We start from the raw sequence: 26,499 nt of genomic DNA on the forward strand, positions 1-26,499 counted from the left end.
CCTACGTTTGACTGTCAGCAATGTATTGTGGGTACCTATGTCACAGTTCCTGTTGCTTCATTGCATTCTGGGTTTCTGTGCCAGTGGCTTATGGGAAAAAATGTGCCACAGATGCTTGTGGGAGTCTGAGGTCATCATCTCAGAGTGCAGTGCCCCCCTTCCACCATTGGAAAACAAATGACTCAAGGAATTTTATGCCATTCTTCATTCCATTTTCCCAAATTCTGCCCCTGGCTCACGTCGCTGTAGGTTGCTAGCATGGATCCAGAACAGCTTAGAGTCTTTGCCCGGTGTCTTATGGCTACTTCTCAAAATGTCATGCAGTATTTAATTAGGCAAAGACAGTGGGAGGATGAGATGGATGTGGATGATTCAGGTGATAATATTGAAGAACTGGAGAACAGGAATGCAGAGCTGCTGGCTGCTCTGGATGCATTGCTTGCAGTGGAGTGCCCATTCTGGAGACTGAAACCAGCACACACTGGTGGGACCACACTGGGAAGACCAGCAGAGGCTGCAGAACTTCCGCATGTGCAAGGCCACTTTCATGGAACTTTGTGATTTGCTGGCCCCTGCCGTGAAGCACAGTGATACCAGAACAAGACTTGCTTTGACAAATCACAAGCAAGTGGCAATTGCTCTGTGGAAGTTTCCAATACCTGACAGCTATTGGTCAGTTGGAAATCAATTTGGGGTGGGCAGATCTACAGTGGGGGCCGTGGTGGTCCAGTTAGCCAAGGCAATCAGTGCCAGGCTGCTGCAGAAGACTGTGACTCTGGGAAATGTGCAGGACATAGTGGATGGCTTTGCTGCCATGGAGTTTCCTAACTGGGGTGGGGCGATAAATGGAATGCATATCCTCATCCTGGCTCTGGACCACCTGGCCTCAGAGTACATAGACCACACAGTACTTCTCCATGGTGTTGCAGGCATTGGTGTACCAGAAAGGACATTTCACTGACATCTGTGTGGGATGGTCAGGAAAGGTACATGACAGGCACATCTTTAGAAATACAGGTCTCTACAGAAAGCTCCAGGGTGGGACTTTCTTCTCATATCAGAAAATCAAGATTCATTGTGGAGATGCCCACAGTGATCCTCCGTGACCCTGCTTACCCTCTGCTCCCTTGGCTTATAAAGCTATACGTAGGGTGTGGAGGCCACATGAGTTCTATGGTGGGTGTCCCTCTGCAGCTCCCATATAGAACGCAGGATGTCAGTTTGCTCCCTGGCAGCCGACTGGCACTCTGCTGAATCCTTGTTCCTGCACTGGAGCATGGTTTGTTGCCGCTGCTGTGTCCACCTTGTGTCAGCAGCCGCTTTGGCTCATTCCTTGTCTGCCTTCTCAAGCTGCTGCAGGATGATGCCCTGTTTGGATTTCTATTTTTTTTTTCTCCTCATTGCAGCAACCTTGACTCCCACACTCATGCTGTCTGTTGAGGATAGTGAAGGTCAACATTTTAGATACAATTTTTAAATGGTACAGAGCGCTTAGAGAATGAAGGGGTCTCTGTTTGACAATTGCTGCAACTTTTGTTTTCCAAGGCCGCTTTTGGCTTCTTAAGGATGACAATGAATCAACCTCTGCAGAACAGAAGCTATTATTTATCCAGACCATTTCATTGCAGACATCAGCCCCATAAGAATAACAGAGTGTGAAAAAGAAAATATGTTCATACTGTGTGAGCACAGGGCTGGAAAATTTGTCAGAATACTGTGTAGTGCCATGGTACCAAATTACTTACTGGTTGCCTGGCCTGGCAAGGTGTTCTATCACGGAGGCTACAATAATTCAGGCCTCCCCAAAAACCTGGTGTGAAAAATAAGAATACTTGGCTGAGACCTTTATGGAGATCTCCAAAAAGGATGAGTGCTCCATGCCCAGAAATATTAACAAGCTGTTCTAAGGGGCATAAATCCACCTTGCCTGATTCGCAGCCCACTTGTAGCAGTTTAAAAAAATGCAATTAACAGAAGTAAATCTGTACCCCCAACCCAGCCACAACCTTCTTGTAGCAATCTAAAAAAATATACTCACCAGAAGAGCCCTCAAATGTGTTGCTGGACCCCAGAGCATCAAGTGTTGATGAGGGTGGCAGGGGAGGCTCCAGGGTGTCAAAGAGCTCCAGGCTGGCACGATCAGCTTTTTCGAGTGCCTGCTGACTGTTGGCATCCTCCTCTTCATCTGCCTCTGCCTCTGCCTCCTGCTCCCCCTCTCAGCTCTCACCCGCGACCTGAGGAGAGTGTCCTGAAGAGGCTGTGCTAGCCTCGAGGAGCGTGGTTGGGTCCCTCCCAAGAACGGTGTCCAGCTGCTCGTAGTAGTGACACATCTTGGGAGATGATCCATATCACCTATTGGCTTCCTGTACTTTGTGATAATTCTGCCGGAGTGCCTTTGTTTTGACCCGGGATTGCTGAGAGTTCATTTATTAATCATCCCCTGCAAAATCTTCTCATAAACATTCACATTTCATTTGCTGACTCACAGTCTGCTCAGCACTGATTCTTCACCCCACACAGAAAGGAGATCCAGGATCTTGTTACGGCTGCATGCTGGAGCTCTTTAGCGACCCTCAGAACTCTGATCAGAAGAACACTATGTAGTCATGATGGCTAGATGTGATGTAATGGATGGCTCCTGATGTGTGCTCCACACTATCCATGCTGGTCAGAAAGAAAAAGAATTTAAATTCCTGGGCTTCCTGTAACCTACTTCCTACGTACCTGGAGAGCAGTGGAGGTGAAAGCAGCCAGAACGAACACCTGTGGGCATTGTGAGATACCCGGGGGCCTCCTCTGGAGGGCAATAAGATCGATTTAAAGTAACACTGTTTCCACAATAGCATTACTTCAACCTTTTAAATTCGATCTTGGTGTTACACTGCATCAGAGGGTTGATGCAAGAAGGTCGATCTTAGTGCCCCTTAAAATTGACCTAATGGTATTTGCAGTGAAGAGAATCACATTGTAAAATCAAGCTAAGTGCCTTAAAATTGACTTTATGCTGTAGTGTAGACATAGCCATAGTCTAATAGAGGGATACTTACTATACCAATTTAATTTAACTGAGACTGTGATTGACAGCAGTCATTAACACTGTCAGGGATCCTCTCCCACTCTGACACTTTGAGTGCAGAAAGTGGGGCCTCGCAGAGACTTAAAAATACCTTGCATATACACAGGCTTGACTTTGAAACTTATCCAGGGTCACAGATTCCCTGGACGCTGGAAGGTAGCTGCCACCACCCCACACCTTGGAAACCTCTTTAACTCAAGCAGGCACAATGGGCAATGCCCCCTGTCGGTAAAACTGCTACCCCATTCTCCCCTCCCCAGAGGGGCTGAGAACAGCAAGCTGTAATTTGATAGCTATGTGGCTGAAGGTACTTACACGGACCCTTCTGAGGCACAGGTATCAGACTGTTTGCTTAAAAAAAAAAAAGTGATTTATTCCCAAAACAAGAGAAAGTAAATCATGGTTGCACACAGAGAAAAATATTTCCCTGGGATTGAGTTTAAAAGTTACAGGGGAAAAAACATCAAGTCAAACAGCAACACAAAAGAAAACAGAGCAGCCAGTCCAACCAAATTCAAAATAGCCATAACCTGATTGCATCCAACTATACATTTCCAGATCATCACAGGACCTAATATCAACCATACCATCAGGGGCTCCTTTACCTGCACATTTACTAATACAATATATGCCATCATGTGCCAGCAATGCCCCACTACAATTTACATTGGCCGAACTGGACAGTCTCTACGTAGAAGAATAAATGGACACAAATAAATGGACATCAGGAACGGTAATGTACAGAAACCTGTGGGAGAGCACTTCAATCTCCCTGGACACTCAGTAACAGATTTAAAAGTAACAGTCCTAAAACAAAGAAATTTCAAAAATCAAAGGAAGAGAGAAATCTCTGAACTGCAATTTATTTGCAAATTAGACTTCATCAACCAAGGATTAAACAGAGACTGGGAGTGGCTGGCCCCTTACAAAAGCAGCTTCTCTGTCCTGGGTATTAATATCTTCCTATTAGACTCCGACAATGGGCCCACATCCCCCTATCTGATCTGACTTGTTTTTTCCTCTTTTGATACATACTACTGATAATGGGCCACTTCCACCTTGCTGAATAGACCTTGTCAGCTCTGGCCCTCCCTTTTACATGGACCCCACTTTTTAAATACCCCTCTGGAACCACCCCCCCCCCCACATCTGATGAAGCGGGTCTTTGCCCACAAAAGCTTATGCTCCAAAATATCTGTTAGTCTATAAGGTGCCACAGGACTTCTTGTTGTTCTATACATTTCCCTTTTACTTACACCTCTATGGCTGATTTTGTACTCATGCATGACAAACACCTTCCAGCATAACATTTAAAATGTCTGTCTGTACTTTAAAATATCAAGACTGGCCAATTTCCACAAATTTTGGGTGAGTTTTCAGGGAGTGCAATCATTTAAAAGCCAATAGATGAGACACTGTATCAGGATTGGTATGGAGAACCAATCCCTAAGACCAGAAACTCTTTGCCTACCTTGGAGTCTTGCCCTGCTGGTGAATCCTGTGCCACCTGGCTCTGCCAAGATAGAAGCAATAGAAGTTATATGGCTCATAGCATGGCAGGGGCCAGAATTGGGAAAGAAAATGCGGAAGACCCACAGCTATACTCTGGGGCCAGTTCATGAAGAACATAAAAGGGTGGTTTTGGAACTTCAGAGGCTCAGTTTAAAGCTTGGGAAAGGTATCTTGGAGCAGCTGAGTTGGAGAAAGAAACTGGAGATTTATGTGGTAGCTGTGAGATAGTCATTAAGATTGTAAAGGTCAAATCAGCCTGTTTCAGTGTGGGATGAACCACCATCTGTGAGCTGTGGACTGGGCATTTGGCATTGGGAAGTTTCCCCAGATCCCTTTCTTTTTCTATCTCTTTGCTTCTGTTGCTATGGTTAAAATTATGGGCTTTCTTTCTTCCCACTGTTGCTAATGCAGCTTGCTATGGTAATAAGTTATACATACGAGCCCTGCCTCTGTTCTTTGCATATGTGGCATTGCCACAAATGTGGGTGGCACTAGTGGAGTCTCAAGCAGCCTTCTGGCAGGTGGAATGGAATAGAGGAGGAAATTAGATTAAAAAATAGAAGACTCGTAGTTAAAAATCAGTATTATTTTACTTCTCATGCAATGAGAACTTCAGCTACTATGACAAATGAATAGAAGGGGCATTCTAGAAATTTCACTTAGCTTCTTTTAGAACCCAGGTATCCTTGCAGAAATACAATTTTGTAATTTATTTTAGAAACATGGCTGTGGCCTTGAGAGACAAGCTCTGTTTGGTGCTCAGGGATAGGGTGAATTTAGTGGGAGTCACTGGAACTACAGTATGAGGAACTACATGTAGGGTTGTTAGGAGTGGATCATAACAACACAGAGCTGGTTCATTTCTGAGGATTTTTATATGTAAGCAAAGACTTATCAACCACTGCAATAGATTTTGTACATCTTGTTAACAAAATGTCCACTTCCAACCTGATGGATTCTGTACCAAGTTTCAGTCTGGAATTAACTTTTACATTTGAATTATAAACCTGTGACAACTGAGTTTCATGTTATACAGCTAGGCATATCCTGAATAACAGAGTAAGATCCAGTCTAAGATAAAGGGTTTTTAAATAAACAAGAAACAAGAAAGAGTGACATTGAGATTGGCTTAGACAACCTTGTGTGACAGGCTAAACTTGTTTCTGTCTGTGCACTGGGATGTGCTCTGAGCTGAAAATTATGCAGAGGTATTAGAAATGCTGCAGGTTATTGTATACAAGATACGTTTCTACATTCACTCCACTTGCATCAATTTTTATCTATGGGAGCCTGGCAGCCACATTTCACCATTACAAGATTTTAAAATAGATCTTATGGAGAGAAATGTTTTCTTTTATAAAAGCCTGTTAAGGGTTTTTAAAAGGAATGCACCCTTTTGGAGAATATCAGATTACACTGGCACTTCAGTTTCACAGCTGTAAAATAGGGATCATATTATCATGTTTCTACAACATTTTAATATCCTCTATGAAAGGTGTTATATGTGTGCAAATTACTGTTTTTACATTGTGTTTGTTTTACAAATAAACAAGCAAAGCAGGGTTTTTTTAAAGCAGAAATCTATTGTATGGTTGTTTTGTGTTACATTATGAAACAGCTGAGTACTTAATTTTAAGTTTTCCAGTGTGGTTAAGTGACTTGAAATGCAATTACTCTTGTCTTGTAAATTGAAAACAAACTTTGGATGTGATTATCGGTTGTGTTATCTGCCCTAAATATTTTCCATCTGGAACAGAAAAGGCCATTATGATCTAATCTGATCACCCTCAGAACACCAGGCTTAGAGCCTCACCTGGTAACTTTCATGTCAAGCTTAGAACTTTTGTTTGAGATCTAGTATACATACTTTAGGAAGACAACCCATGTTTCTAGGCAAACTACCAAATAAACACTTTTAGTGCAATAGATAATACCTTGGTAGGAGAAAAAAATAAGTCAAAATTGTCCAAGGTGCTACTCATCTCCTACATCTGTCTTGCTGAATCAAGCTACATCTACACTGTGCCCTAACCTAAAAATAAGCTACGCAATTTGCACTATGCAAATTCCATAGCTTATTTCGAGTAGGTTTTGAAATAAGCTATTTTGGCATGTGGCACTGTCTAAATGGCGCCACACGCAGAAATAAAGTGCTATTTCGAGGCATCCCTGTACTCCTGCAACGAGCTGTACAGGGATGCTGGAACAGTGTGCCCATTATCACAAAAACTGTTTAGAGACAAGGCACCCATTTCTTAGAACCAGACAGCTATTTTGGGATACCACTGTATCCTGAAAGAGTGCCTGCCAAGTAGTTATAGCCTCAGAGACTTTTGTGAGTGCTTTCAGAGGAACTTTGCTAGGGTAAGAATGATATGGGAGGAAGTCTAAAAGGTAGTTTATAAACTTTCTCCACTTTAGTGACTCTCTGATGAAGGAATCACCTTTGCTAAATACTGCACAATTGCCTCGTATTTCACAGAGGAGACATTATTAGGAAAATATAATTTCTTATGTTTAGGCTTTTGGAGCAAGCTCTCACTGCTAAAATGCAGAACCTAATGATTTGATATTCCCACAGAGATGACTTCCTCAGGAACTCAGTGAAAGATCAGGTCTAGTGTGTGTATATATATATATATATTCATTTATATATTTTAAACTTAGACATTGAACATCTCCAGCAAATATATTTGGTGGAACAGTTTAAGTGAAATGGACGAAAATTGCAAAGATCTCATCCACATGTTCAAAATGCATAGGTACACATTTTGTTAGTCCTATACTCAACGTGTTGCTGTTGATTTCATTGTGTTTGCAAACTCATGCTGCCACACAATCTTAAGGTGCAATACAAGTTTAGTAAGGCTGATTTTGCTAGGATGGCACATAGGTGCTAGGCGCTTGCTCTCCATGTATAACCTCTCTTCAAAAGCCTTGCTTGTCCATAAAGCCAGTCCATTCTCAAGACCCGAAACCTGCAAACTTCTGGGATGGCACCATAGTAAGATGACATCATAATACCAATCCCAACCAATTGTGGGATTTGGGTGGAACTGCTCCTGCACTCCAGAGAAGCGGTGAAGTGCTGACTGTAAGTGTGAGGATGGAGATGCTGGGAGGTGCATGTGGTTTCCCTGTGCATCCCCACATGTCTGCTGTGCTCCATCAGTTAAGGACATTTGTGAAAGCTACCAAACAACTGAACTCTGGCAAAGCATCTGGAATTATATAAATGATCAAACTCAAAAGCTATAAAGGTGACACCCTGAATAGCATTTTCCAGACAGAAGAAATGCCATAGGACTTCATAGATAAGATTAGAGTTTGAACCTCTATAATCCAGCACCCTTGGGACTGACTGGTGCCGAATGAGAGAATTTGCTGACCCACAGGAGGTCACTATTGTTTAGCTGCATTGCCAACACTTCTGCTGCTTACTGGGATCTTAGAAGACATTTAGGGGTAAATTACAGCTAAATAACAGCACAGGACACTGAAAGCCAGGACTGGTGACTGGAAACAAACTTTATGGGACCACAGGAAACTTGGCCACCCACATGTTAAGTGGGTATTTGGCTAACTGAAATCATGCTGGATTACAGATGTTGCCAGATGAGAGAGTGCTGGATTAGAGAGTTTCAAGCTATAGTGTATCACTGTGGAAAAAAAAGGCAGCAAAACTGACTGTAGAAATTACAGTGGCATTGATCTTCTGCACAGTAGGCAAAATATTAGCTTGCATTCTGTTCAACAGACTCATTTCAAACAAATCTGAGGAGAATCTGTCAGCAGCACAGTGTGGTTTCAGACCAAGTTGTAGTACTATGAACATGATATTTATTGTATGGAAAGTCCAGGAAAACGTTAAAAGCAGAACATGGACCTATATTCAATTTATCTCTTTGACCATGACTTTTGATGTGATCAACAGAAAGGGCCTTATTCTGCATTAATTGGGCTGTCCAAGAAGGTTCATGCAATTCATCCATCTGTTCTGTGACCACATGACAGTGCAAGCATTTGCCACTGATAACTTTTCTGACTGTTTTGAAATCTTGAGTGAAGCAAGGCTTGTAATTGCTCCAGTGCTGTTCAGTTTGTTCTTTGCTTGTGTTCTCTGCCATGGAATAAGGGACTTAGATCAGGGGATATGCATCTGCTACTGACTCAATGGCTCCCTCTTTGATCCTCAAAAACTGAGGCTCTAGCACTGACTTGCAGCTCAAGAAAGTAAACAATAAGAGAACACAACATTCACTCTAAAAAGAGATAGAGTTCTATGAAAGTATTCCCAGAATAATCTTCTTCAGTTCAAAACTCCCATTAACAGAAGGACTAAAATGGAGAGAAAAGCCCCTTTTGTACAGCTGAGGCTTCCTCCCTTATACTGAGCATGCTCCAGTTGGTTGTCTTTAAAGGCAGGTAGTTGTTCTGCCATGTCACAGAGTAAAATAAACTTTGGGGAGGGAATTATTAAATGGATGACTTCTGTGACCAGGTGTTTCCAAGAGAATTAGATATTTCCCCTTCTGAAAGGTAAGTTTAGCAGAATTACTTCAGTCTCATAACAGTTTATTCTGTTACAGAAATCTGTTACACTGAAGGGTTACTTCTGATACCATTCATAGAAAGGGAGAATAGCAACTTACAAAATTCTTCAATGAAAAATAAAGTAGTGTAATGTCCCCAGAGATGAAGTAGCAAGAAAGTTTCTGCTGGACAAAACTTCAGTATTAGAGGACAAAAGAAAAATAGCTTTCTCCTAAAAGGAAGTGAAACTGCCTGTAAGTACTAACTACCAGATACGATCCATCTCTTGGACCATGCTGTTCCACACACAATCAACTTTCCTTATTTCTCTAATTTGGTGCTTTATTTAATTAGTGTCCATAGACATTGTCATGGGAATATTACTTCCAATCAGGGCCTTTGGTTGATTCTGAAAACCTTACCCATGTGTTTAATCATTTTGCTCTTCTCTTGAGCTTCTGCCTTCTATCCTGCGAAACTCTTCACTCAGATCACAGAAGTAATCTTTCCATATATGTATGATCTGTTTTCTGTGGTCATTCTACTTCATTTTTCTAGTGCTTACCAAATTTCTGAGACCCTCTCTTTTTGGACTTCTGTAATTGTGTCCTTTCTTTTTCTGTGTTGCTGGTGACTCCTTTAGTATTGTTTTTTGAAATATCCTTTCCTTCTTCTCTATCCCTTTTTGCTGATGTTCCTGAGGGTTGAGCTTTAATACCTCTATTTGGATGACAAGTATCAAAGAGGTAGCTGTGTTAGTCTGTATCTTTGAGAACAACAAGAAGTCCTGTGGCACCTTATAGACTAACAGATATTTTGGAGCATAAGCTTTTGTGGGCAAACACCCACTTCATCAGATGCATGAGATACTTGGATGAGTCTATTATAAGCTTTGTATAAGGTGACCATATCTCCCTGTCCCAAGTATGGGACAGGGAGATATGGGGGGAGGGGTGGCTCCTCCTGGCTCTTCCAAGCCCAGGGGATCCGGGAAGGAGGTGGCAGGTGCTTGCCCTCCCTGAGACCTGAGCCATGGCAGCTGCCAGCGCTCCCGGGAGCCCTGACGAAGCAGCAGGGATGGGGTAGCCATGGCGCTCCCCCTCCTGCCTTCCCTGAGCCCCAGGGAAGCAGTAGGGTTGGGGCAGCCACCCATGCTCCCCCTGCTTCCCCAAGCCCCAGGGAAGGGGAAAGTAGGCTCCCTGCTCTCTGGCCAGCAGCTGCTGGCAGAAAATATTGAGACAGTTAGCGCCTTTTATAAATATTTAGGGATGCCTTTGTGGTGTCCCAAATATGGGACCATCCTGCCAAAAACGGGATGGATGGTCATGCTAGTTTTGTACTGTGATGAGATTTTACTCTACTTTTCCACTCTTGACTACATTCACATCTCTTCTGTGCCTTTCTGATAAAGATGCCCTGCTGCTTCCTTAAAGGAAAAATATGGTGAAAATTGAACATATCTGTCCTCCACAATTTTTCTCCATTTTTTTGACAACTCTGCCATTCATTAGATTTCTCTGTGTATATAGCATTATGGTTCCTGCACAGCTCTGCTCCCGTTCATCCTTCATCTTCTGTAGCTCCCCTTGTTCTTGCCTGCTCTTCTCACATTGTCTTCCCCTTTGCCTGCTCATGCCACTTTTGTCATTATGACTCTTTCAAAGCTTCCTCTTTCACCTGGAATGATCTCCCTTTTCTTGTATGTGAAGCAAATTTACTTCCTTCTTCAACTTGCTCCTCGAAATCCACCTTTTTGTTTTCACTGGTTTTTGGTACTACCCTACTTCGTATCAGAACTTAACATTTGCTTATTATTGATTTTCCCAGCTGAAACTCCTCACCTGCAAGCTAAGGTCACTGTTAGGAACTAAATCATTCAACACCCCTACATTAACTGTGCAGTTCTCCTCCTCACCCTTAACTGTCTCATTTCCACTAACCTAAGCTGACATATCTTCACCCTCAAACTCAACAACTAGCAGACAATATTTATGTGAATATTGCATCATTGGCATTGACATGTATACACTGGAGTGTGTTTGTGATGGAACTAAGGCTTCAGATGAAGTCAGTAGAAGCTGTAAGTGCTCTGAAAACCAGGCTCATGTTGGGCACCCAAAATCTGTAGCTGTCTTTGAACAGTTTGTCTATAAGGTTAACTCTTTCATTTCCACCCTGTTTGGCATGTTAAGGAACATCCATTAAATTATACAGGAAAATCTGAACATGACCTTGACTTATGTTCAGTGTTAGGATCCTATATATACCTATTGTAAAATGAGTCTCATAGGTTAGTTATGCATCTTTCTAAAAAGAAGTAGCCCTTATCACTTTAAATATGCTGCCTTTTCATTATCACTGAATATCTCCTTGCTCTTGTATTAAGAAACAAAGCAAATAGGAGAACCTGATAAGCAGTCAATTAGATTAGAAAAGTGGTGCCCAGCCTGGGGCCTTGAGATTCTAAACAATAGCCTTCAAGGGCAACTGTTAAGAAACAGAGAAGAAGCCTTGCTAGTCTATACACTATCAAAACAAAAAGCAGTCACTGCTTTTTGTTTTAACTGTTAAGAAAGTTTGTAACTGATGGTGAATTAAAAACGTGCTCTCTTAGCTGTGACCTATGATTTTAAACTTTTTAGTGGTGGAGAATCCACTGCTTTTCTGCCAGGCTATGGAAACTTGAGAGAGTTAGTGCACACATCTTAATCTATGCCTATGTAAAACCTGATCATACGTCTTTGAAGTAATGTAATTAAACCAGATTCTCTACTTTCCTAAAAACAAACAAAAAAACCCAGAAGATAAAGGGATAAAAGTGAAAAGTTTCCAGCCCTCAAAGCTGGGAAGAAAAAACTTGGAAATATGACCCAAGGTGTAGAGATGTAAACTCCTGTCTGCTGACAGCTTCGAAAAGTGTACCCCATTCATCCAAATCGCTCGTTAATGACAAGACCAGCTGTTCCGGGAAGCTCTGCCAGCACCATTCCAACAGACGACTCTCCCACAGGAGAAGTTCACAGAACTGTTGGCTTTCCCATGCAGGCAAAAATACCTGGAGTAAGAATTGGAGGACACTGCCGACAGCTTCAGTGGCTGCTGTGCCCATTAGTAAATTACACCCGTGGCCACTGGATCTGAATTTAAAGGTGGTGGTTTTAGCTGGAATATGGTAACCGGGAGTGGTTGGGTTTTGCTAATATTTCGTCATGGAAACAGTCTTTTCTCCCGTGTACGAGGGAGCGTTAGATAGAATACGGTAAGGGGAACAGCGGTGGGAGGTCTTACATGGAGTTCGGTAAAGGAGATCCGCCGTTCCTTCCCACGGGGAGGATCCTAGCTAGGTGGCGTCTCTATGATACCGGATATTCCAAGGCTGACTGGGTGGGTCGTCCGCGCTGGCTCTCTATGGTGGAAGCGCGTTTAGTTGGGGGCTGTCGCTGTTGTGCGCCTGCGTGAGCCGGGCTCCCCTCGGCTGCCGTCCGATGCGGTGAGCGAAGCTCGCGGTAGCTGCGGCTCCCGGTGTGGCGAGTAGCGGCCGCTCGTCCCCCTCCACCCCCGCTGCGCCGGGGGGGCTCGTGCGCCCCCTCCATCCCGGCTGCGCCGCTGGCCGCCCTGGGGCTGCGAGGCGGCAAATGGTGGGGCCGGACGATGCCGGAGCTCAGGGTAGCGCAGCCCTGTTTCCCGCGGGCCGGCAGGATGCGGCGGAGGAGGAGGAGGCGGAGGAGGAGGAGGACGGGGAGCGGGATGGGAGCCGGAGCCTGAGCGGCGGAGGCGGCGGCTCGGGGCAGGAGCTGCTCCTGCAGCGGTACCTGGCCGGGAAGCTCGTCCCCCCGGCGTCCGCGGGGCTGGGCTGCAAGTGCTGCCGGGAGAGACCCGCCAACGGGGCCGCCTGTCTCCTGGGCCCCCACGGGAGAATGACCAACGGGGACGCCGGTTTCCTGCTGCCGCCGCCGGAGGAACCGCCCGCTTGGGCCGTGCGGAGCGGGCCGGGGCCCGAAGAGGAGGAAGAAGAGAGACTGCCCAACGGGGGCTTGCCCCACTTCCTCCCTGACACCGAGCCGGGAGGGGGAGCGGGGGCCGCTCTCGAAGAGCCGTTGAGGAGTTGCTGCTTGGGGCCCGATCCGGAGGGTGGCGCGGCAGCGGGTAGCTCCCCGCCTCGCCGCGGCTGGGCTGGGGCTCAACGCCCGTCGGAGGTCCCCGTCGGCGGTCGGACTCCCTGGGAGTGTAGCGATGGGGCTGCTGCGGCGGGAGCCCTTTGCCCGGCGCCTCTGGGCTTCATAGATATTAATCTGAACTCCCGTAACACCTACGAGGTGAGCCGGCGCCGAAGTGCCCCGGAGCACCTACCGCCCGGGGGGACACCGGCCCCCGCCCCAGCCCCAGCCCCAGCCCCAGCCCCTCCCCAGGAGCCGGCGGACAAAACCAAGAGAATTGGTATCTCCGGCAGCAGCAGTGGCATCGCCGACTTCATCACAAGGTGAGACCGCCCCGCACCTTAGGTTACAGGGGCTGGAGTGATACTGCCCTTCTCAGCTGGGGAGCCAGAAGGGAAGGACACTGACCCCCGCGCCTGCCAGAGCAGGGACTGCATTGAGCTGATAGTGGAATAAAAGCTTCAAAATAGTGTTAGTCTGTGTAGAAATCCTGCCAAGGTGACCCGATGCTGTGTTGTCCCAGCTCTAGGAACTGAGCTGGTCCCATTATTCCTTCCCCCCGCCCCCCGCAACCTGCTGCACTCCTGTTTTAAGCGTGTACATGTTAACACTAATTTTAAGTAACATTGGTCACGTTAGCTGTAATTTCTAGCAAGGGTAGGATTATGTATAGAACTTGAGTAGCTACTTGTCCTGCCAGTCAAAGAGAGGTTGTACACTGGGGAGGGAACCTAAGAGAAATTGAACTCTCATCTGCACTGAAAACATTTGTCAGTGCAAGTATGGCTCTGAGGGATCTGGAAAATGCAGTCCCCTCAATGGGATAGTTATACCGACCTGGAGGACACAACTACTGTTACTGGGGGTGGAGTATGTACAGTGATGGGGGAAGGGCTCTCATCAATGTTGGTGGCATCTTCATTAAGCACTACAACAGCTGCTGCAGTGCTGTGAGTGTAGATGAGCCTTTCAAAATTGTTTTGGAACTTCAGATCATGAGTCTGACTTTGAAACTGAAGACTGCTTCACATGTCAAGGTAGTTTAGTACAGGTTGAACCTCTCTCATTTGGCACTCTTGGGATGTGACTGTTTCCACATGAGAGAACTTGCCAGACCACAGGAGGTCAATATTGTCTATCAGCATTACCAACACTTTCACTGCTTAGGGGCTCCTAGAAGACGTTTAAGGGTTAATTATAGCTAAACAGCAGCATAGAACACTGAGAGCCAGGTGTACTGCTGGAAACAAACTGTAAGAGACCATGGGCCACATCCGTAAGTGGTTATCCAGCCAACTAAAATCACACTGGACTGTGGATGTTGATGGACGAGGGAGTTCCGGATTAGAGAGGTTCAGGCTGTAAGAGCGTGATCCGTGTTAACTTAATTTTCTGGTTTGGAGAACGGCGGTCAAAATACTGTAACTGTTACCGTAGTAACTTTCAGAAAACTGGGGAGCAATCAAAGAACTGTGGGTCATCTTTGGCACTGTGATAAAGAAACTGCATCTTTTCATTCATAAGCAGAGCTTTGAAAGCTGTGGAAGCCACCAACTAGCTTGAATGCTAAGCCTGTGTTTTGGAGTAAGTTTGAAAGAACTTAAAAGGCAGAACTGCATAATTCTAGGGTCTCTTGTAGGTAATGCATAGTTAACATGCCTCTATGGGCATGGCTTGTCCTGTGGTAGATGATGGTTATTTATTTACCTACATTCTCGCTCTTTTCTCTCTTCCCTTCATTCTTTCCCCTCTTCCTTTCCCCCCAGTCTTTCTTTTCTCCAGGACCAGTCTCAGGTAGAAATATGTTCAGTCTCTCACATCCAGTTGACTAATACAGTCTCATGCGCAAGGTTTGGAAAGCTTACAAGAAATCGGAATAAATCCACTAGCCGAAGACTGATATAAAGATGAGTTTCACTTTGCTGAGAGAGTGCCAAACCTAGAAGTAGACTTGCAGCTGCTGGGGAAAGGGAGGGGCTTGGATTTCTGTTGGTCTTTTGATGCTATCTGTGAGTTGTTCTTTGGAGTTATCTTCAAGCTAGTAATTGCCTGATAGATTTGGAGTTTGTCGGCCTTTTAAAGAGCCTCCTGAGTGCTTGAGGGTGGATGAGGAAGCTGTCTGGTATCAATTTCCTGTCTACTGCAGTGGTCATGTGTGGTGTTTCTGCTCTGTCCCCTGTTTGCTTTGTGTCATTTTGTCTCCAGTATTCTGTACTCCCCTACCTCATTTTTTGCATACTCCAAATTAATAACTCCAGTTCTTGTTGTTTGCTCAACGTAGTAGTAGAGTAACACTGAGTAGTCTTCTGGGAAGCAATGAAGACTGACAAGACTAAATCCAGGTCTGTGCTACCTACTTTCACCAGTAAACTTGCGTTGGGCTTTGAGTCTGCGGTGATTTTTGTTCTCACAATACTCCTTTTTCAACATACTATCCTGAGGTTGATGTGGTTGTATACTGACAAGTGTTTTTGCCATTACAGCTTGTTTAGGGCAGTAGTGTAAAGTATGTTGGTAAAAACATGCTTTTCCTGATATGATTGGCATCTATAGTAGGAGAGTTTGTTGGTATAGTAACAGAGAGGAAGCCGTGCTAGTCTATACACTATCAAAACAAAAAGCAGTCAAGTAGCACTTTAAAGACTAGCAAAATAGTTTATTAGGTGAGCTTTCGTCACTTTCTCATGCTCCTCTACTAACATCATATATGCCATCATGTGTCAACAATGCCCAGATGCTTTGTATATTGGACAGACTTCTAACTCCCTTAGGCAAAGGGTCAACGGGCACAAAACAGACATTAAAACACTCTATATTCACAAACCAGTTAGTCAACATTTTAATGGAATGGGCCATTCTGTCAATGACCTCAAGGTATGCGTTTTACTGAAAAGAAATTATCGCTGTTTTGTAGAAAGGGAAGCGGACGAATTGACATTTATATTCAAATTCGGAACATTAACACATGGTTTAAATCGGGATGTGAACTTTCTGAGTCACTATAGGGGCTTGTCTGCATACTTAACTCAATCTAATTCTTGATCTTCCCCCCCACCCCTCCACTCTCTGATTTGCTTACCTTGATTGTCTTTTTCTGATTTGTCCTCCTTGCTTACTGTTTTTGGTTCTCTGTGTCTTAAATATTGAGTCTGTTCTGGTCTGGCTATGGTCTGAAGAAGTGGGTCTGTCCCACGAAAGCTCACCTAATAAACTATTTTGCTAGTCTTTAAAGTGCTACTTGACTGCTTTTTGTTTTGTTGGTATAGTTATACTGGCAAACATTTTCTAGTGAAGATTAAGCCTAAGTTTCCATTTTGCTGCAGTTTGGAGAAACGCTAATAAAGACATTGGAGTGGTCTGTCTGCAGACTCTGGGAGAATAACGCATTAATAATTTTAGAACTTGCCCACAGGAAGCAACAATTTTCACTTTGGGGTAGGTGATTTCTAAAGTGTAGTAGCTGGATTGGGCAGCCCTGATGCTGTGTAGTAAGTTTCCTACTATGTTTTTAATATAGTGCTCAGCACCAACCACCAGTGGCGATTACTCAGTGTGTTTGGTTTTTTTGTTTTTTTTTTAAAGAAATCACTTCTTGCTGCTCTGCATTGACAGGCCCTTATGTTCCTTTTATATTTTGTGGGTTATCTTGGCAACTTTTAGGGCTAGACGCTTTTTTAGTTAAATGTTGTAGAAGTTGATTGCTTCATTTAAGAGAAGCAGGTTTAGAACTGTTTGTTAAAGGTGCCCTGTGAATGAATCCTCAATACAGGGAAACCTCTTTAATCCGGAGCGTTCTCATCTGGCAAACTCCATAATGCAGCATGATTTTGGTTTGCTGGATGACCACTTACCATGGGTGTGGCCAGATTTCCTGTGGTCCCATAAAATTTGTTTACAGTCTTGGCTCTCAGCATTCTGTGTTGTTACTCAGATGTTGGGGGGTAAGTTACAGCTAAGAGCACTGTAAACAGTGGAAGTGTTGGTAATGTGCTAGAAAATATTGACCTTCCATGGTCCAGCAAATTCTCTTGTCGGGCACCAGTCACGTCCCAAGGCTCAACCTGTAGTGACAATAGGCTCTTTTGTTAATCTTCTGAATAGATCACTGTATTACAATAATTACAGAGTTACAAATGATGCTGGTACCAACAGTTAAATTGCTGTACTTGCAGACAGTCCCAAGTATGCCTTGATTTCCAGTGAAGGTGGGTTTTTTTTTTCCTTTCCTTCTTTTTAGGGTAGAATCATGGCTCTGTTTTGTTTTTGAACATACAACAACTACATGGGAAAACTGACTTTCATTTTCTTACTTGATCCTGGTGATGCTATTGTCTGTTTTATTTAAAATTAGCCTGAAACTTAGCTGCCATTTTTCTTAAGTTTTTGGTAGAAGTGCTTAAATGCAAAAGAGACAGCTGGCTGGACTAATAGGCAAGAAAAAAGTTTCCTCCAGGTTTTTGGTAAATATTCAATAAGAAGGGCATGCCACAACTCAAGCTGCCTTGTAAGCTAGACTGCTTCCTATTGATAAGTCACAGCTGAGCACAACCCTGTGCATAATCACAGAATATTTCCTTACTTTCAATAATCAGGACCAAGATTGTCACAATATTAATTTAAACCAAAGCTGGAAATATCAAACCTAATGCCTGTATGAGGGAGAAAGTTAGTAATCGGGGGACTGTTAGTATTGACACAAAAGCCCTAATCTGTGCCAAGTACTGTCAAATCTATTGGCTATCATGTTATACTTTTCTTGAAAAGAGGCCTGCACTATGTATCTTGTTGTACGTTTATTTCCATTCTGCACCCAACACTGTGGGCTTCCTGTGGGATAGCCATAATAATTCAGGGGTTAGTTTAGGGCTGATGATCAGTGGGGCAGGGAAAATTGCATGTCCCCAGATCCACGTGACTCCACCTTGAATGTATCAGAGAGGTAGCTGTGTTAGTCTGTATGTTCAAAAACAAGTAGTAGTCCTGTGGCACCTTATAGACTAACAGATATTTTGGAGCATAAACTTTCGTAGTTATGTCAATGAAACTGCTATGTTGACTTAGTTGCATCTGCCATGGCTGTTGAGTTGGCATAATTACCCTGCTTCGTGTGGATTTTTACCACGCCTTGATGACCTAGTTATGTTCACTTAAATTTAAGTCGCATTCAGGGGCTGGGGGTCACGCTGAAAGCCTGAGGGAGTTACACTCAGAGGCTGGAGGGACTGTGGGGCAACACTCATGGGCTAGGGGGTTCACACTCAGGGCTGGGGGAGTTGGAGACTGGGGGGGTTCACACTCAGGGCTGGGGGAGTTGGAGACTGGGGGGGTCACACTCAGGCTGGGGGAGTCACACTTGGGTTGAGGGGTAACAGAGAGGAAGCCGTGCTAGTCTATACACTATCAAAACAAAAAGCAGTCAAGTAGCACTTTGAAGACTAGCAAAATAGTTTATTAGGTGAGCTTTCGTGGGACAGACCCACTACTTCAGACCATAGCCAGACCAGGGGCTGGGATGATCACAGTCGGGCTGCGAGGGGTCATATTTGGTGCTGGGGGCTGTCCCACTAAGGGGCTGGAGATCATACTCGGGTTGGGGGGCTGGCTGAGTCACACTCGGCGGCTGGGGGAAAATACAAAAAAAAATAAAGTGAAGTATCAGCTACACAGAACAGAAGAGGGACAAAAGGAGGGAAGGGTGGGGCAAAAATTACTTACTGCAAGAGTCTGTTAAGTGGCTTGCCTGGGACAGCTACAAATATCAAAGGTCTTTGTAATGCATAATTGCTTCTCTATTGATAGAGAGAGCTGCAGGATGTGGCAGCATTAAGGAGCTGCAAATGCCTTCTTTAAGATCACATGCAGCTCAGAGCTGCTGGTGAGCTTTAACAAATCTGTGAGGCACGTTTGGATCCCAGCCCGTAGGCAGCTGCTACGCTACCATGGTCCCATCGAGGGGGCCATGGTGGTAAGGCAATTCGAAGCAAGCTAATGAGGCGCTGACATGTATAGTCAGCACTTCCTTAGCACGATGGTGACCACACAAACAAACTTCGATTGTTCATATTGACAGTGAAGATGGGGGTAGCTTTGAAATAAGCACCCCACTTCGACATTCCCTGACTTCCACAGAACTAGAACAGCGTAGGGGAATGTCGAAGTGGGGTGCTTATTTCAAAGCTGCCCCCACTTCCCTGTCAATCTGAAAATCGAAGTTTGTTTGTATGGCTGCCATCATGCTAATGAGGCACTGAATATGCATGTAAGTGCCTCATTACCATGGTCCCACAGGACCGTGGTAGTGTAGTAGCAGCCGTAGATTGGGAATCCCTGTTTTAAGGATTTCTTCCCCTTTGCTTTCGTTGACTCTGTTCTGTCATTATTTTGAGTTAATACTGTCCATTTCAAATGTCCATTTCTTCCCCATCTCATCACCAGGTGTTTGTCAAAGAAACATCAGTGTAGTTATGCAGTTGCTATTTTGTATGTCCATATTTAAGTCTGCAGCCAGAACTCTCTTGTACACATGTACATTTAGGAATGTGAATGGTGAGGATATTTAATTTTTCCCTTTTGTTTTTGTTTTCTGTACCTGTTGATTTCTTATCAGAGGGGTAGCTGTATTAGTCTGTACCTGCAAAAATAAGGAGTTCTGTGGCACCTTACAGACTAACAGGTATTGATCTTGGGTAGTAGATAGAATAAACATGGTTGGGATTCTAGAGATGAGTCCATGTAGATTTGTTCCTTTGCTTTTGTGGGGAGGGTCTTGAGCAGATGGCAAAGCTTTTTTTTTTGTGTACTCAGTGGGATCAGAGGACAGTGGCATCTAGAATGTGGTATTGAAGAGTTGCCTGGCAGCCTCCTTTTTGGTAGTCAGTCTGTTAGCCTATAAAGTGCCACAGGACTTCTTGTTAATTTCTTGGCATTTTTAATCCTCATGTTCCTGGTATATATGTGCTTGAGATTAAAGTTACTAGTTTTTTGATAGTATTGGAATCTGTAAGACTGGTCTACAGTAAGCATACTTCTCACTTAAGAGTTTGGGTCAAACTGGTAATACACTGTTTACTCATGAGTATACTTTTCATTTGTTCTAAGTGGTGTTACACTGTGCCCTCAAAGTTACTGCAGTTCTAAGTGTGCACTAGCTATGGTGTAAATTCCAGATGCATTCCATGTGTTCATCATTAACTGCCCATATGGGCATTGCTAGCATGCACTAAATTACATAAAAGCACAGAAAGGAACTGTTAGTGCACGTCAGCAGGGCCCATACAGACAGTTGGAGTGTGACATGCTGGTGGTGCACTAGAAATTACACCCCAGCTTATGTGCACTAATGCACTGAGTTGACAAGCCCCTGAGTAGATCATAGCTGCCGAGTTACTTTTCACAACTTCAGTGCTGATGTAGACTAGCAACTTGGATCAACTAAAAGGGTCTTGTACTCCTAGTACAACTATCACAATGCTTTTGTCTGTGAGGCTAAGCCAAAGCCAAAGCAAGGCTGCTTGCTTAGCTGCTCTGCCAACAGGGGCCTATAGATAAGGAAATTAGTAGGTGCTTCTCTAACAGTATTTCCATGACTTGCTACTCAGGCATTCCTCAACAACGTGGCTGCACTAACTTACCATTCACCTTTGTCTGGCTTCATCCTCCACTCTGAGTACTAGTCCTGACTATCAGTAGGCAGCGCCTGGCACTGTCCATCCTTCAGTGATATCTGAGACTCTAAGACCAAACGAGAACAAAAAGAAGTCTTGTGGTGCCTTATAGACTAACAGATATTTTGGAGCATAAGCTTTCGTGGGCAAAGACCCACTTCATCAGATGCATGAGTGGGGGTGTGTGGTTTCAGAGGGGTATTTAAAGAGTGGGGTCCCAGTAAGAGGGAGGGCCAGAGCTGACAAGGTCTACCTCGGATACTAAACAAACGGTTTTTCCGCTATCGGCTCATCTAAGTTCCAGTCAGGTCTGATAGTAGCTGAGCCTTTGCTTAACTGGTTGTCTTACTAAAAATTGATTGATTTCAATAAGTTGCAAGCACTAAGTGTGCTTGTTATGGAAGACACAACGTTCTGTTGATGGAATTTTTGTCTTATTGATTTACTTGGTGGGAAGGGGAGGATGTGGCAGATGGGACAACAACATCAACCAACCAACCTAGGCTGCACCTACACTGAGATAAAATTGAATTTATTAATATCAATTTTGTAACTCTGGAATTTATAAATTTGATTTTGACTATCCTTACCTCTACACGTACTCCTCACAAAGTCGACTTATTGCTGCCACACTGAATAGGCAAACATTGACTTGCAGTAGTGCGTTGTGGGAACCTATCCCACAGTTCCCTCATCCCTGTAGCATTCTTGATATGCTCGCTGGTCTTTGACATCCTCCCACACTGCATTTTCCTCATTCGCCTCCTGTGCTAAGCAAACGTCCGTTTTTTCTGTAACTGAATTCTCAACTGGCCATCCACTTAGTGTTCCCGCTCCTGTGAGTGCATCTGGTTCCTGAAAATAAGCAGGGGCCCTGAAAGGCTTGAAGAAAGAGATGGTAGGAAAGTTTCTGAAAAAAGAGAGTTGCTGAGAGGAGGGTCTTTGGCTTTGCGGTGCACTATAAGACTTCTGTGCACAGGTTGTATTCTCAACTGGTTGTCCGCTGACTATCCCTCCTCTTGTGATTGCATCTGATACCTGAAAATAACACAGGGACAGACGCTATACTCAAAGTTAGAACAAAGAGGATGGAAAAGTTTAGGAAAAAAGATCTTTGTCTTCCCCCTTCACTCTATAGACATTGCCAGTATGGAGGATGGTGATGAAATTTCATACACTGAACTTATAAGGGAAACCGGCATCTCACCTGGCCCTCCACCTGGTATTTTGCGGTGTGTGTGTGTGTGTGTGGGGGGGGGGGGGTGTCAAAGCATGAAGACATATTGGAAATGCTAGGAAAAAGGTTTTGTAACAGAAATATCAAACCATCAGGTGTCCGCAGTGGACAGCAAGCTCCCAAAATATTTTTGGTGGGGTGGATGTGTGTTGTGGTCTGCAGCTGCACAGTCGATTGAAATGTTGAGGTAGTCATATGTCTTCCCCCAAATATCATACCCACTGGGGGAGACTCTTCCACCCCTCTGGCAGCTGCAAGCCCCCAAAATTCTTTCCTGCAGGGAGAGACTTCCCTCCCCTCCCCCCGCAAAATTCTTTCCTGCCCTTGGAGCCCTAACTGCATGCAAGCTAGGGCATGGTGCTGCCTGGTAGCATGGTCAGCACCAAATGGCAGGCACGTCCTTTTATGGGTTTGGGGGTTACCCACATGATGTAGCTGAGTGTGGGAAAGACCCTGACTAGGTGGCACCTGTTGGGGAGGGAGAGGGCACAAATGTTAACTGCTGAGAAGAAGTTTGTCGGCCTCTTTATGCAAGCATAACCCGTACCACACCCTTGTTGCTGTGTGGTGTGGTGGGGCAGTGGCTGGCGCTGGACAGCATAGGGGAAAAAAAAAGTGTTGAGACAGAACCATGAACTCTGTGCTGGGGCTATTTGTAATGGGTAGATGTCTTCATAGTGCTAATAGCAAGGAAAGAAAGATTTCTCATCAGCCTCTCATACAAACATGACCCCACAGCCACAGGCTTCGTGGTCCTGATTTGAAATTCATGGTCTTCCTGTTACTTAACTCCTGCGCGCCTGTAGAGCAGGGACCATCACGGCACACTGAGGGTTTTAATGGAACACTTCTGGAGGTTAATAAATTTGACTTTAAGATGTGGTGCTTCTACATTGGCCTTTATTTGAACTTTTGAATTTAAGCTTGATGCTATGCTCGTCAGGCACTGACAATATTGTAATATCAGTGTCAGTGCTCCCTAAATTGAGTTAATGGTATTTATGTGAAGACAGTCGCATAGTAATATTGAGCTAACTGCCTTAAATTCAAATTTATCTCCTAGTGTAGACACAGTTTTAGTGGGGTGTGTTTGTTTTTGGTTTTAAACCAAAATCTTCTGCACCTTAAACTCGACTTGCAAAGGATGGGGAAATTTTTTGTCTTGTTCTGTGATGCATAAAGATGTGAATATTTAAGAATTTTGCTGTTTCTATTTATCATTAGAAATACAGGTGTTGTACGTGCTAAAAGACTGTGGATGAGCAATAGAACTAGTGAAATCGATGCTTCAAGAAGTGGGAGCTGACCAGCTCAAAGGGAAAATTTTAAATTTTGTTTCTTATACATTAACTTCTGTTTCTAATGATGATCTTGATGAGAATTCTCCAAAAACGGAGCATTTGAGTGGATTAATCTATGGTCAAAAACAGGGGAGACACTAATCCCCATCCTTCCAATAAAATCCTCTCGCAAAACAGGGAAGACAAGCCATGACGATCCTAACGTTTCTCAAGCAGATGCATGCAAGAAAAATTGTGGGGAAGAATAGAGAGATGAGTCTAGTCACTTTCGTATTTCATGAAGAATTAAAAAGGGTACAGCCTTCTTTACAACTAATACATTTTGCAGTCAGTCTTCAAAGCAGCAAAGTGAAATGTGGAAAAAGCCAAGATTTTCACATTCAGCCAAGAAAAATTACAAGTTGTATACATTGAAATAATCAAATAGCTGCTTGCATAGCTAGCTGCACTGGATGAATGCAGTACTTACAAGCGAGTCAAGAGCATGTAATGAGATATAGTAAAACACAAGCAAACCCAAATAATCCACTGTTGTGCAGAATAAGGAGCACAGGTACCTGTTTCTAATTCACTGCACATCATTCCATAAGTAAATAATGAGGTAGTTTAGTTAGATTAGTATAAGGAGGACCGTGAATTTACTCTCAATTGCCTGAGAGCAGATTTAGATCTTCATTTTACAAGTTTAATAGTGTGTAATGGATAAGGCACAGCTCTTGTCAATGTATATTGACAATAATTAATTGTGGCTGTCTCATTGACTGCACCAGCCTGTCAATCAACCAAGGCAGGGATTCTCAGGAAATATAAGAAGTTTTACCTGGATTTCCTGACTCTTACATCTTCCATTTAAATTTAACTATATAGAAAGTATTTTATTATTGCATTCTCTTTTGAGTAATCCTTAATCTCTGAAACTAAGATTTTTTTGCAGCCTTTCAAGAAACAACTAGGAAGATAGCAATTCCTAGTTTACTTCCTGAAATGGGCATGTAGAGAGAATCTCCTTTTTTTGAGCAATTGTGTAGTGCATTGGATTTCTTTTGATGGAGATCATGGTTGTCTGGCAAATAGCAGTTCTATTAGTGTGGAGAAAGTTGGAACAGCCTTGTTGTGGTTAGTCAATATTTTAAAATTTTGTTTCTCTGTAGCGATGGCAGAAGTCTGAGTACACATCTCTCTTTACAAACTGAGTAGCAAGTCATTCTTCCACTTTGCTGGGATGTATACCTTTTACTTTAAAATGTTAGTTTTCAGTCTTTATTTTGCTTATCTTTTTTCCATTCATTGTGTCAAATATCTCATGAATTTCAGCTGTGGTAGTTTGGAAACACATGGAATAAGAATTTCCTTGTTCTGCTTTCTCCCTTTTTAATTAAAAGTAACTAAATCTTGAACAGAAACTTACCCTTGTAAAACTCTCTGAGTGCAGTAAAAATAAATGTGAATTGGACTTCCTCTGAGTTAGTCTTAAAGTGCACTGATTTTTTTCAAGTTAATGTCTTATCTTTTTTCCATCCATTCTGTGTCAAATATCTCGTGAATTTCATGTCTAACATGGATATCACTGTTGATTATAATAACAGCCGTTACAAGTATTATGCAAAGAGTGAAAGTCAGTTGTTACGTTTAAAATATGTTTAGGGTATTAAAATAAGCCGTTATATAATAGCCAAAGTAACGTGCATTAGCAATGTTTAGGCTGCGGTTACTATACAGCAGTATTCTGAAATAGCATCTCTGTGGCTTTTCCCTGTGCTTGAAATAGCGGCGTGGTATTCCAGTTCCGCTACCCCTTGCCATGAGAGGGCCAATGAAATCTTTAAAATAGGCTCTTACTTTGGTGCCATTTGGACAGCACTAGGCTTGAAATAACGAATCTCAAAATAATAGTTGGAAATACAGTCTAAATATAGCCTTTGTGTATGAGACTGGAGTGCACTGTTGCAGAGTTGTAGTATCCTAGAATAGTAGGGCTGTAAGGTAGTCCTGCCTCAGATGACTTCCCAGGCTGAGTAAGCCTAAAGCATACCTGACACGTTTCTTCAGCCTGTTCTGAGAAACATGCAATGATGGGGATTCCACGTTCTTTCTTGGAAGCCTATTCCAGAGCTTATAACTACCTGTGTTATTAGGAACCTTTTCCTAATATCTAACCTATATGTCTCTTGCTGGAGAAAACTAAGACCTTTATTTCTTGTCCTACCTTAAGTGGATGTGGAGAATATAAGGAAATGTACAAAACTACAGCTGCAGTCAGATAAGTGATCTTTCCTCAAGACTAAACACACCCAGTTTTGAAACCGTTCTCATAGGTCAGGTTTTCTACATCTTTTTAGAAATAATTTTGTTGCTTTTCTTGGGATCGCTTCTAATTTAGTGAGGTCTCTTCTAAAGTATGGTGCTCAGAATGGTATATTTTGATCTTATCCCCGCCTTTGCAGATACTGCACATTATTAGTAATTTGAGAGAGTATATGGGATTGGGCATGTATAAGCAAAATCATAAAGCTTGGATTATGCCAAATAATGCAGATCTGCAGTATTTGACAAGAAATGACATTCTGGTCCCTGATTCACAGCTTGATTTCTGCACAAAATACAGTCCAAGGATGCACCCTCTGCTACTGTGTGAATTCTTACAATATTGATCAGTAACTTTTTAAAAAGACCTTTAATCCTTTCTGTCAATCTGTAAGGCTAGTACATGATTACCTGGGAAACTTTTGGTGATTCATTATTTATAGATTGTGTTGAGTTACATTTGCTATGCTTATAAATTCTTTAACAGTTAGACTCACCTCTTAAAATGTGTCATTAACTTTGGCCACATGCAAATATTTTGTTGCTTTTAGGCTTTTCCCTGTTTTTCCTATATGTCATTATCATAATGCTTTTCCTGTGTCAAACAACAAAGGTGTAATGGAATCTGTTCTCAACAAACTGTTTTTTTGTTTTCAACTGCTATATTGCTCCCAATAATAAAATAACTTTGTATTGGACTCTAAAAACTGCAAAT

The 26,499-nt window shown here is 43.4% G+C and overlaps 1 protein-coding gene across 2 annotated transcripts in view; it reads left to right on the forward strand.

Annotated features, from left to right (window-relative positions):
• The first annotated feature begins 12,548 nt into the window (after nucleotides 1-12,548).
• Nucleotides 12,549-26,499, forward strand: part of TBC1D12 (TBC1 domain family member 12) — an 86,441-nt gene continuing 72,490 nt past the window's right edge. For both annotated transcript variants that reach the window (XM_074999545.1, XM_074999546.1), the window contains exon 1: nucleotides 12,549-13,601. In XM_074999545.1, coding sequence (XP_074855646.1) covers nucleotides 12,757-13,601 — 845 coding nt within the window. In that variant the 5' untranslated portion in view covers nucleotides 12,549-12,756. The remainder of the gene's footprint in view (nucleotides 13,602-26,499) is intronic.

The sequence above is a fragment of the Carettochelys insculpta genome, chromosome 7 (genome assembly GCF_033958435.1).
Source record: "Carettochelys insculpta isolate YL-2023 chromosome 7, ASM3395843v1, whole genome shotgun sequence".
Taxonomy (NCBI): Eukaryota; Metazoa; Chordata; order Testudines; family Carettochelyidae; genus Carettochelys; species Carettochelys insculpta.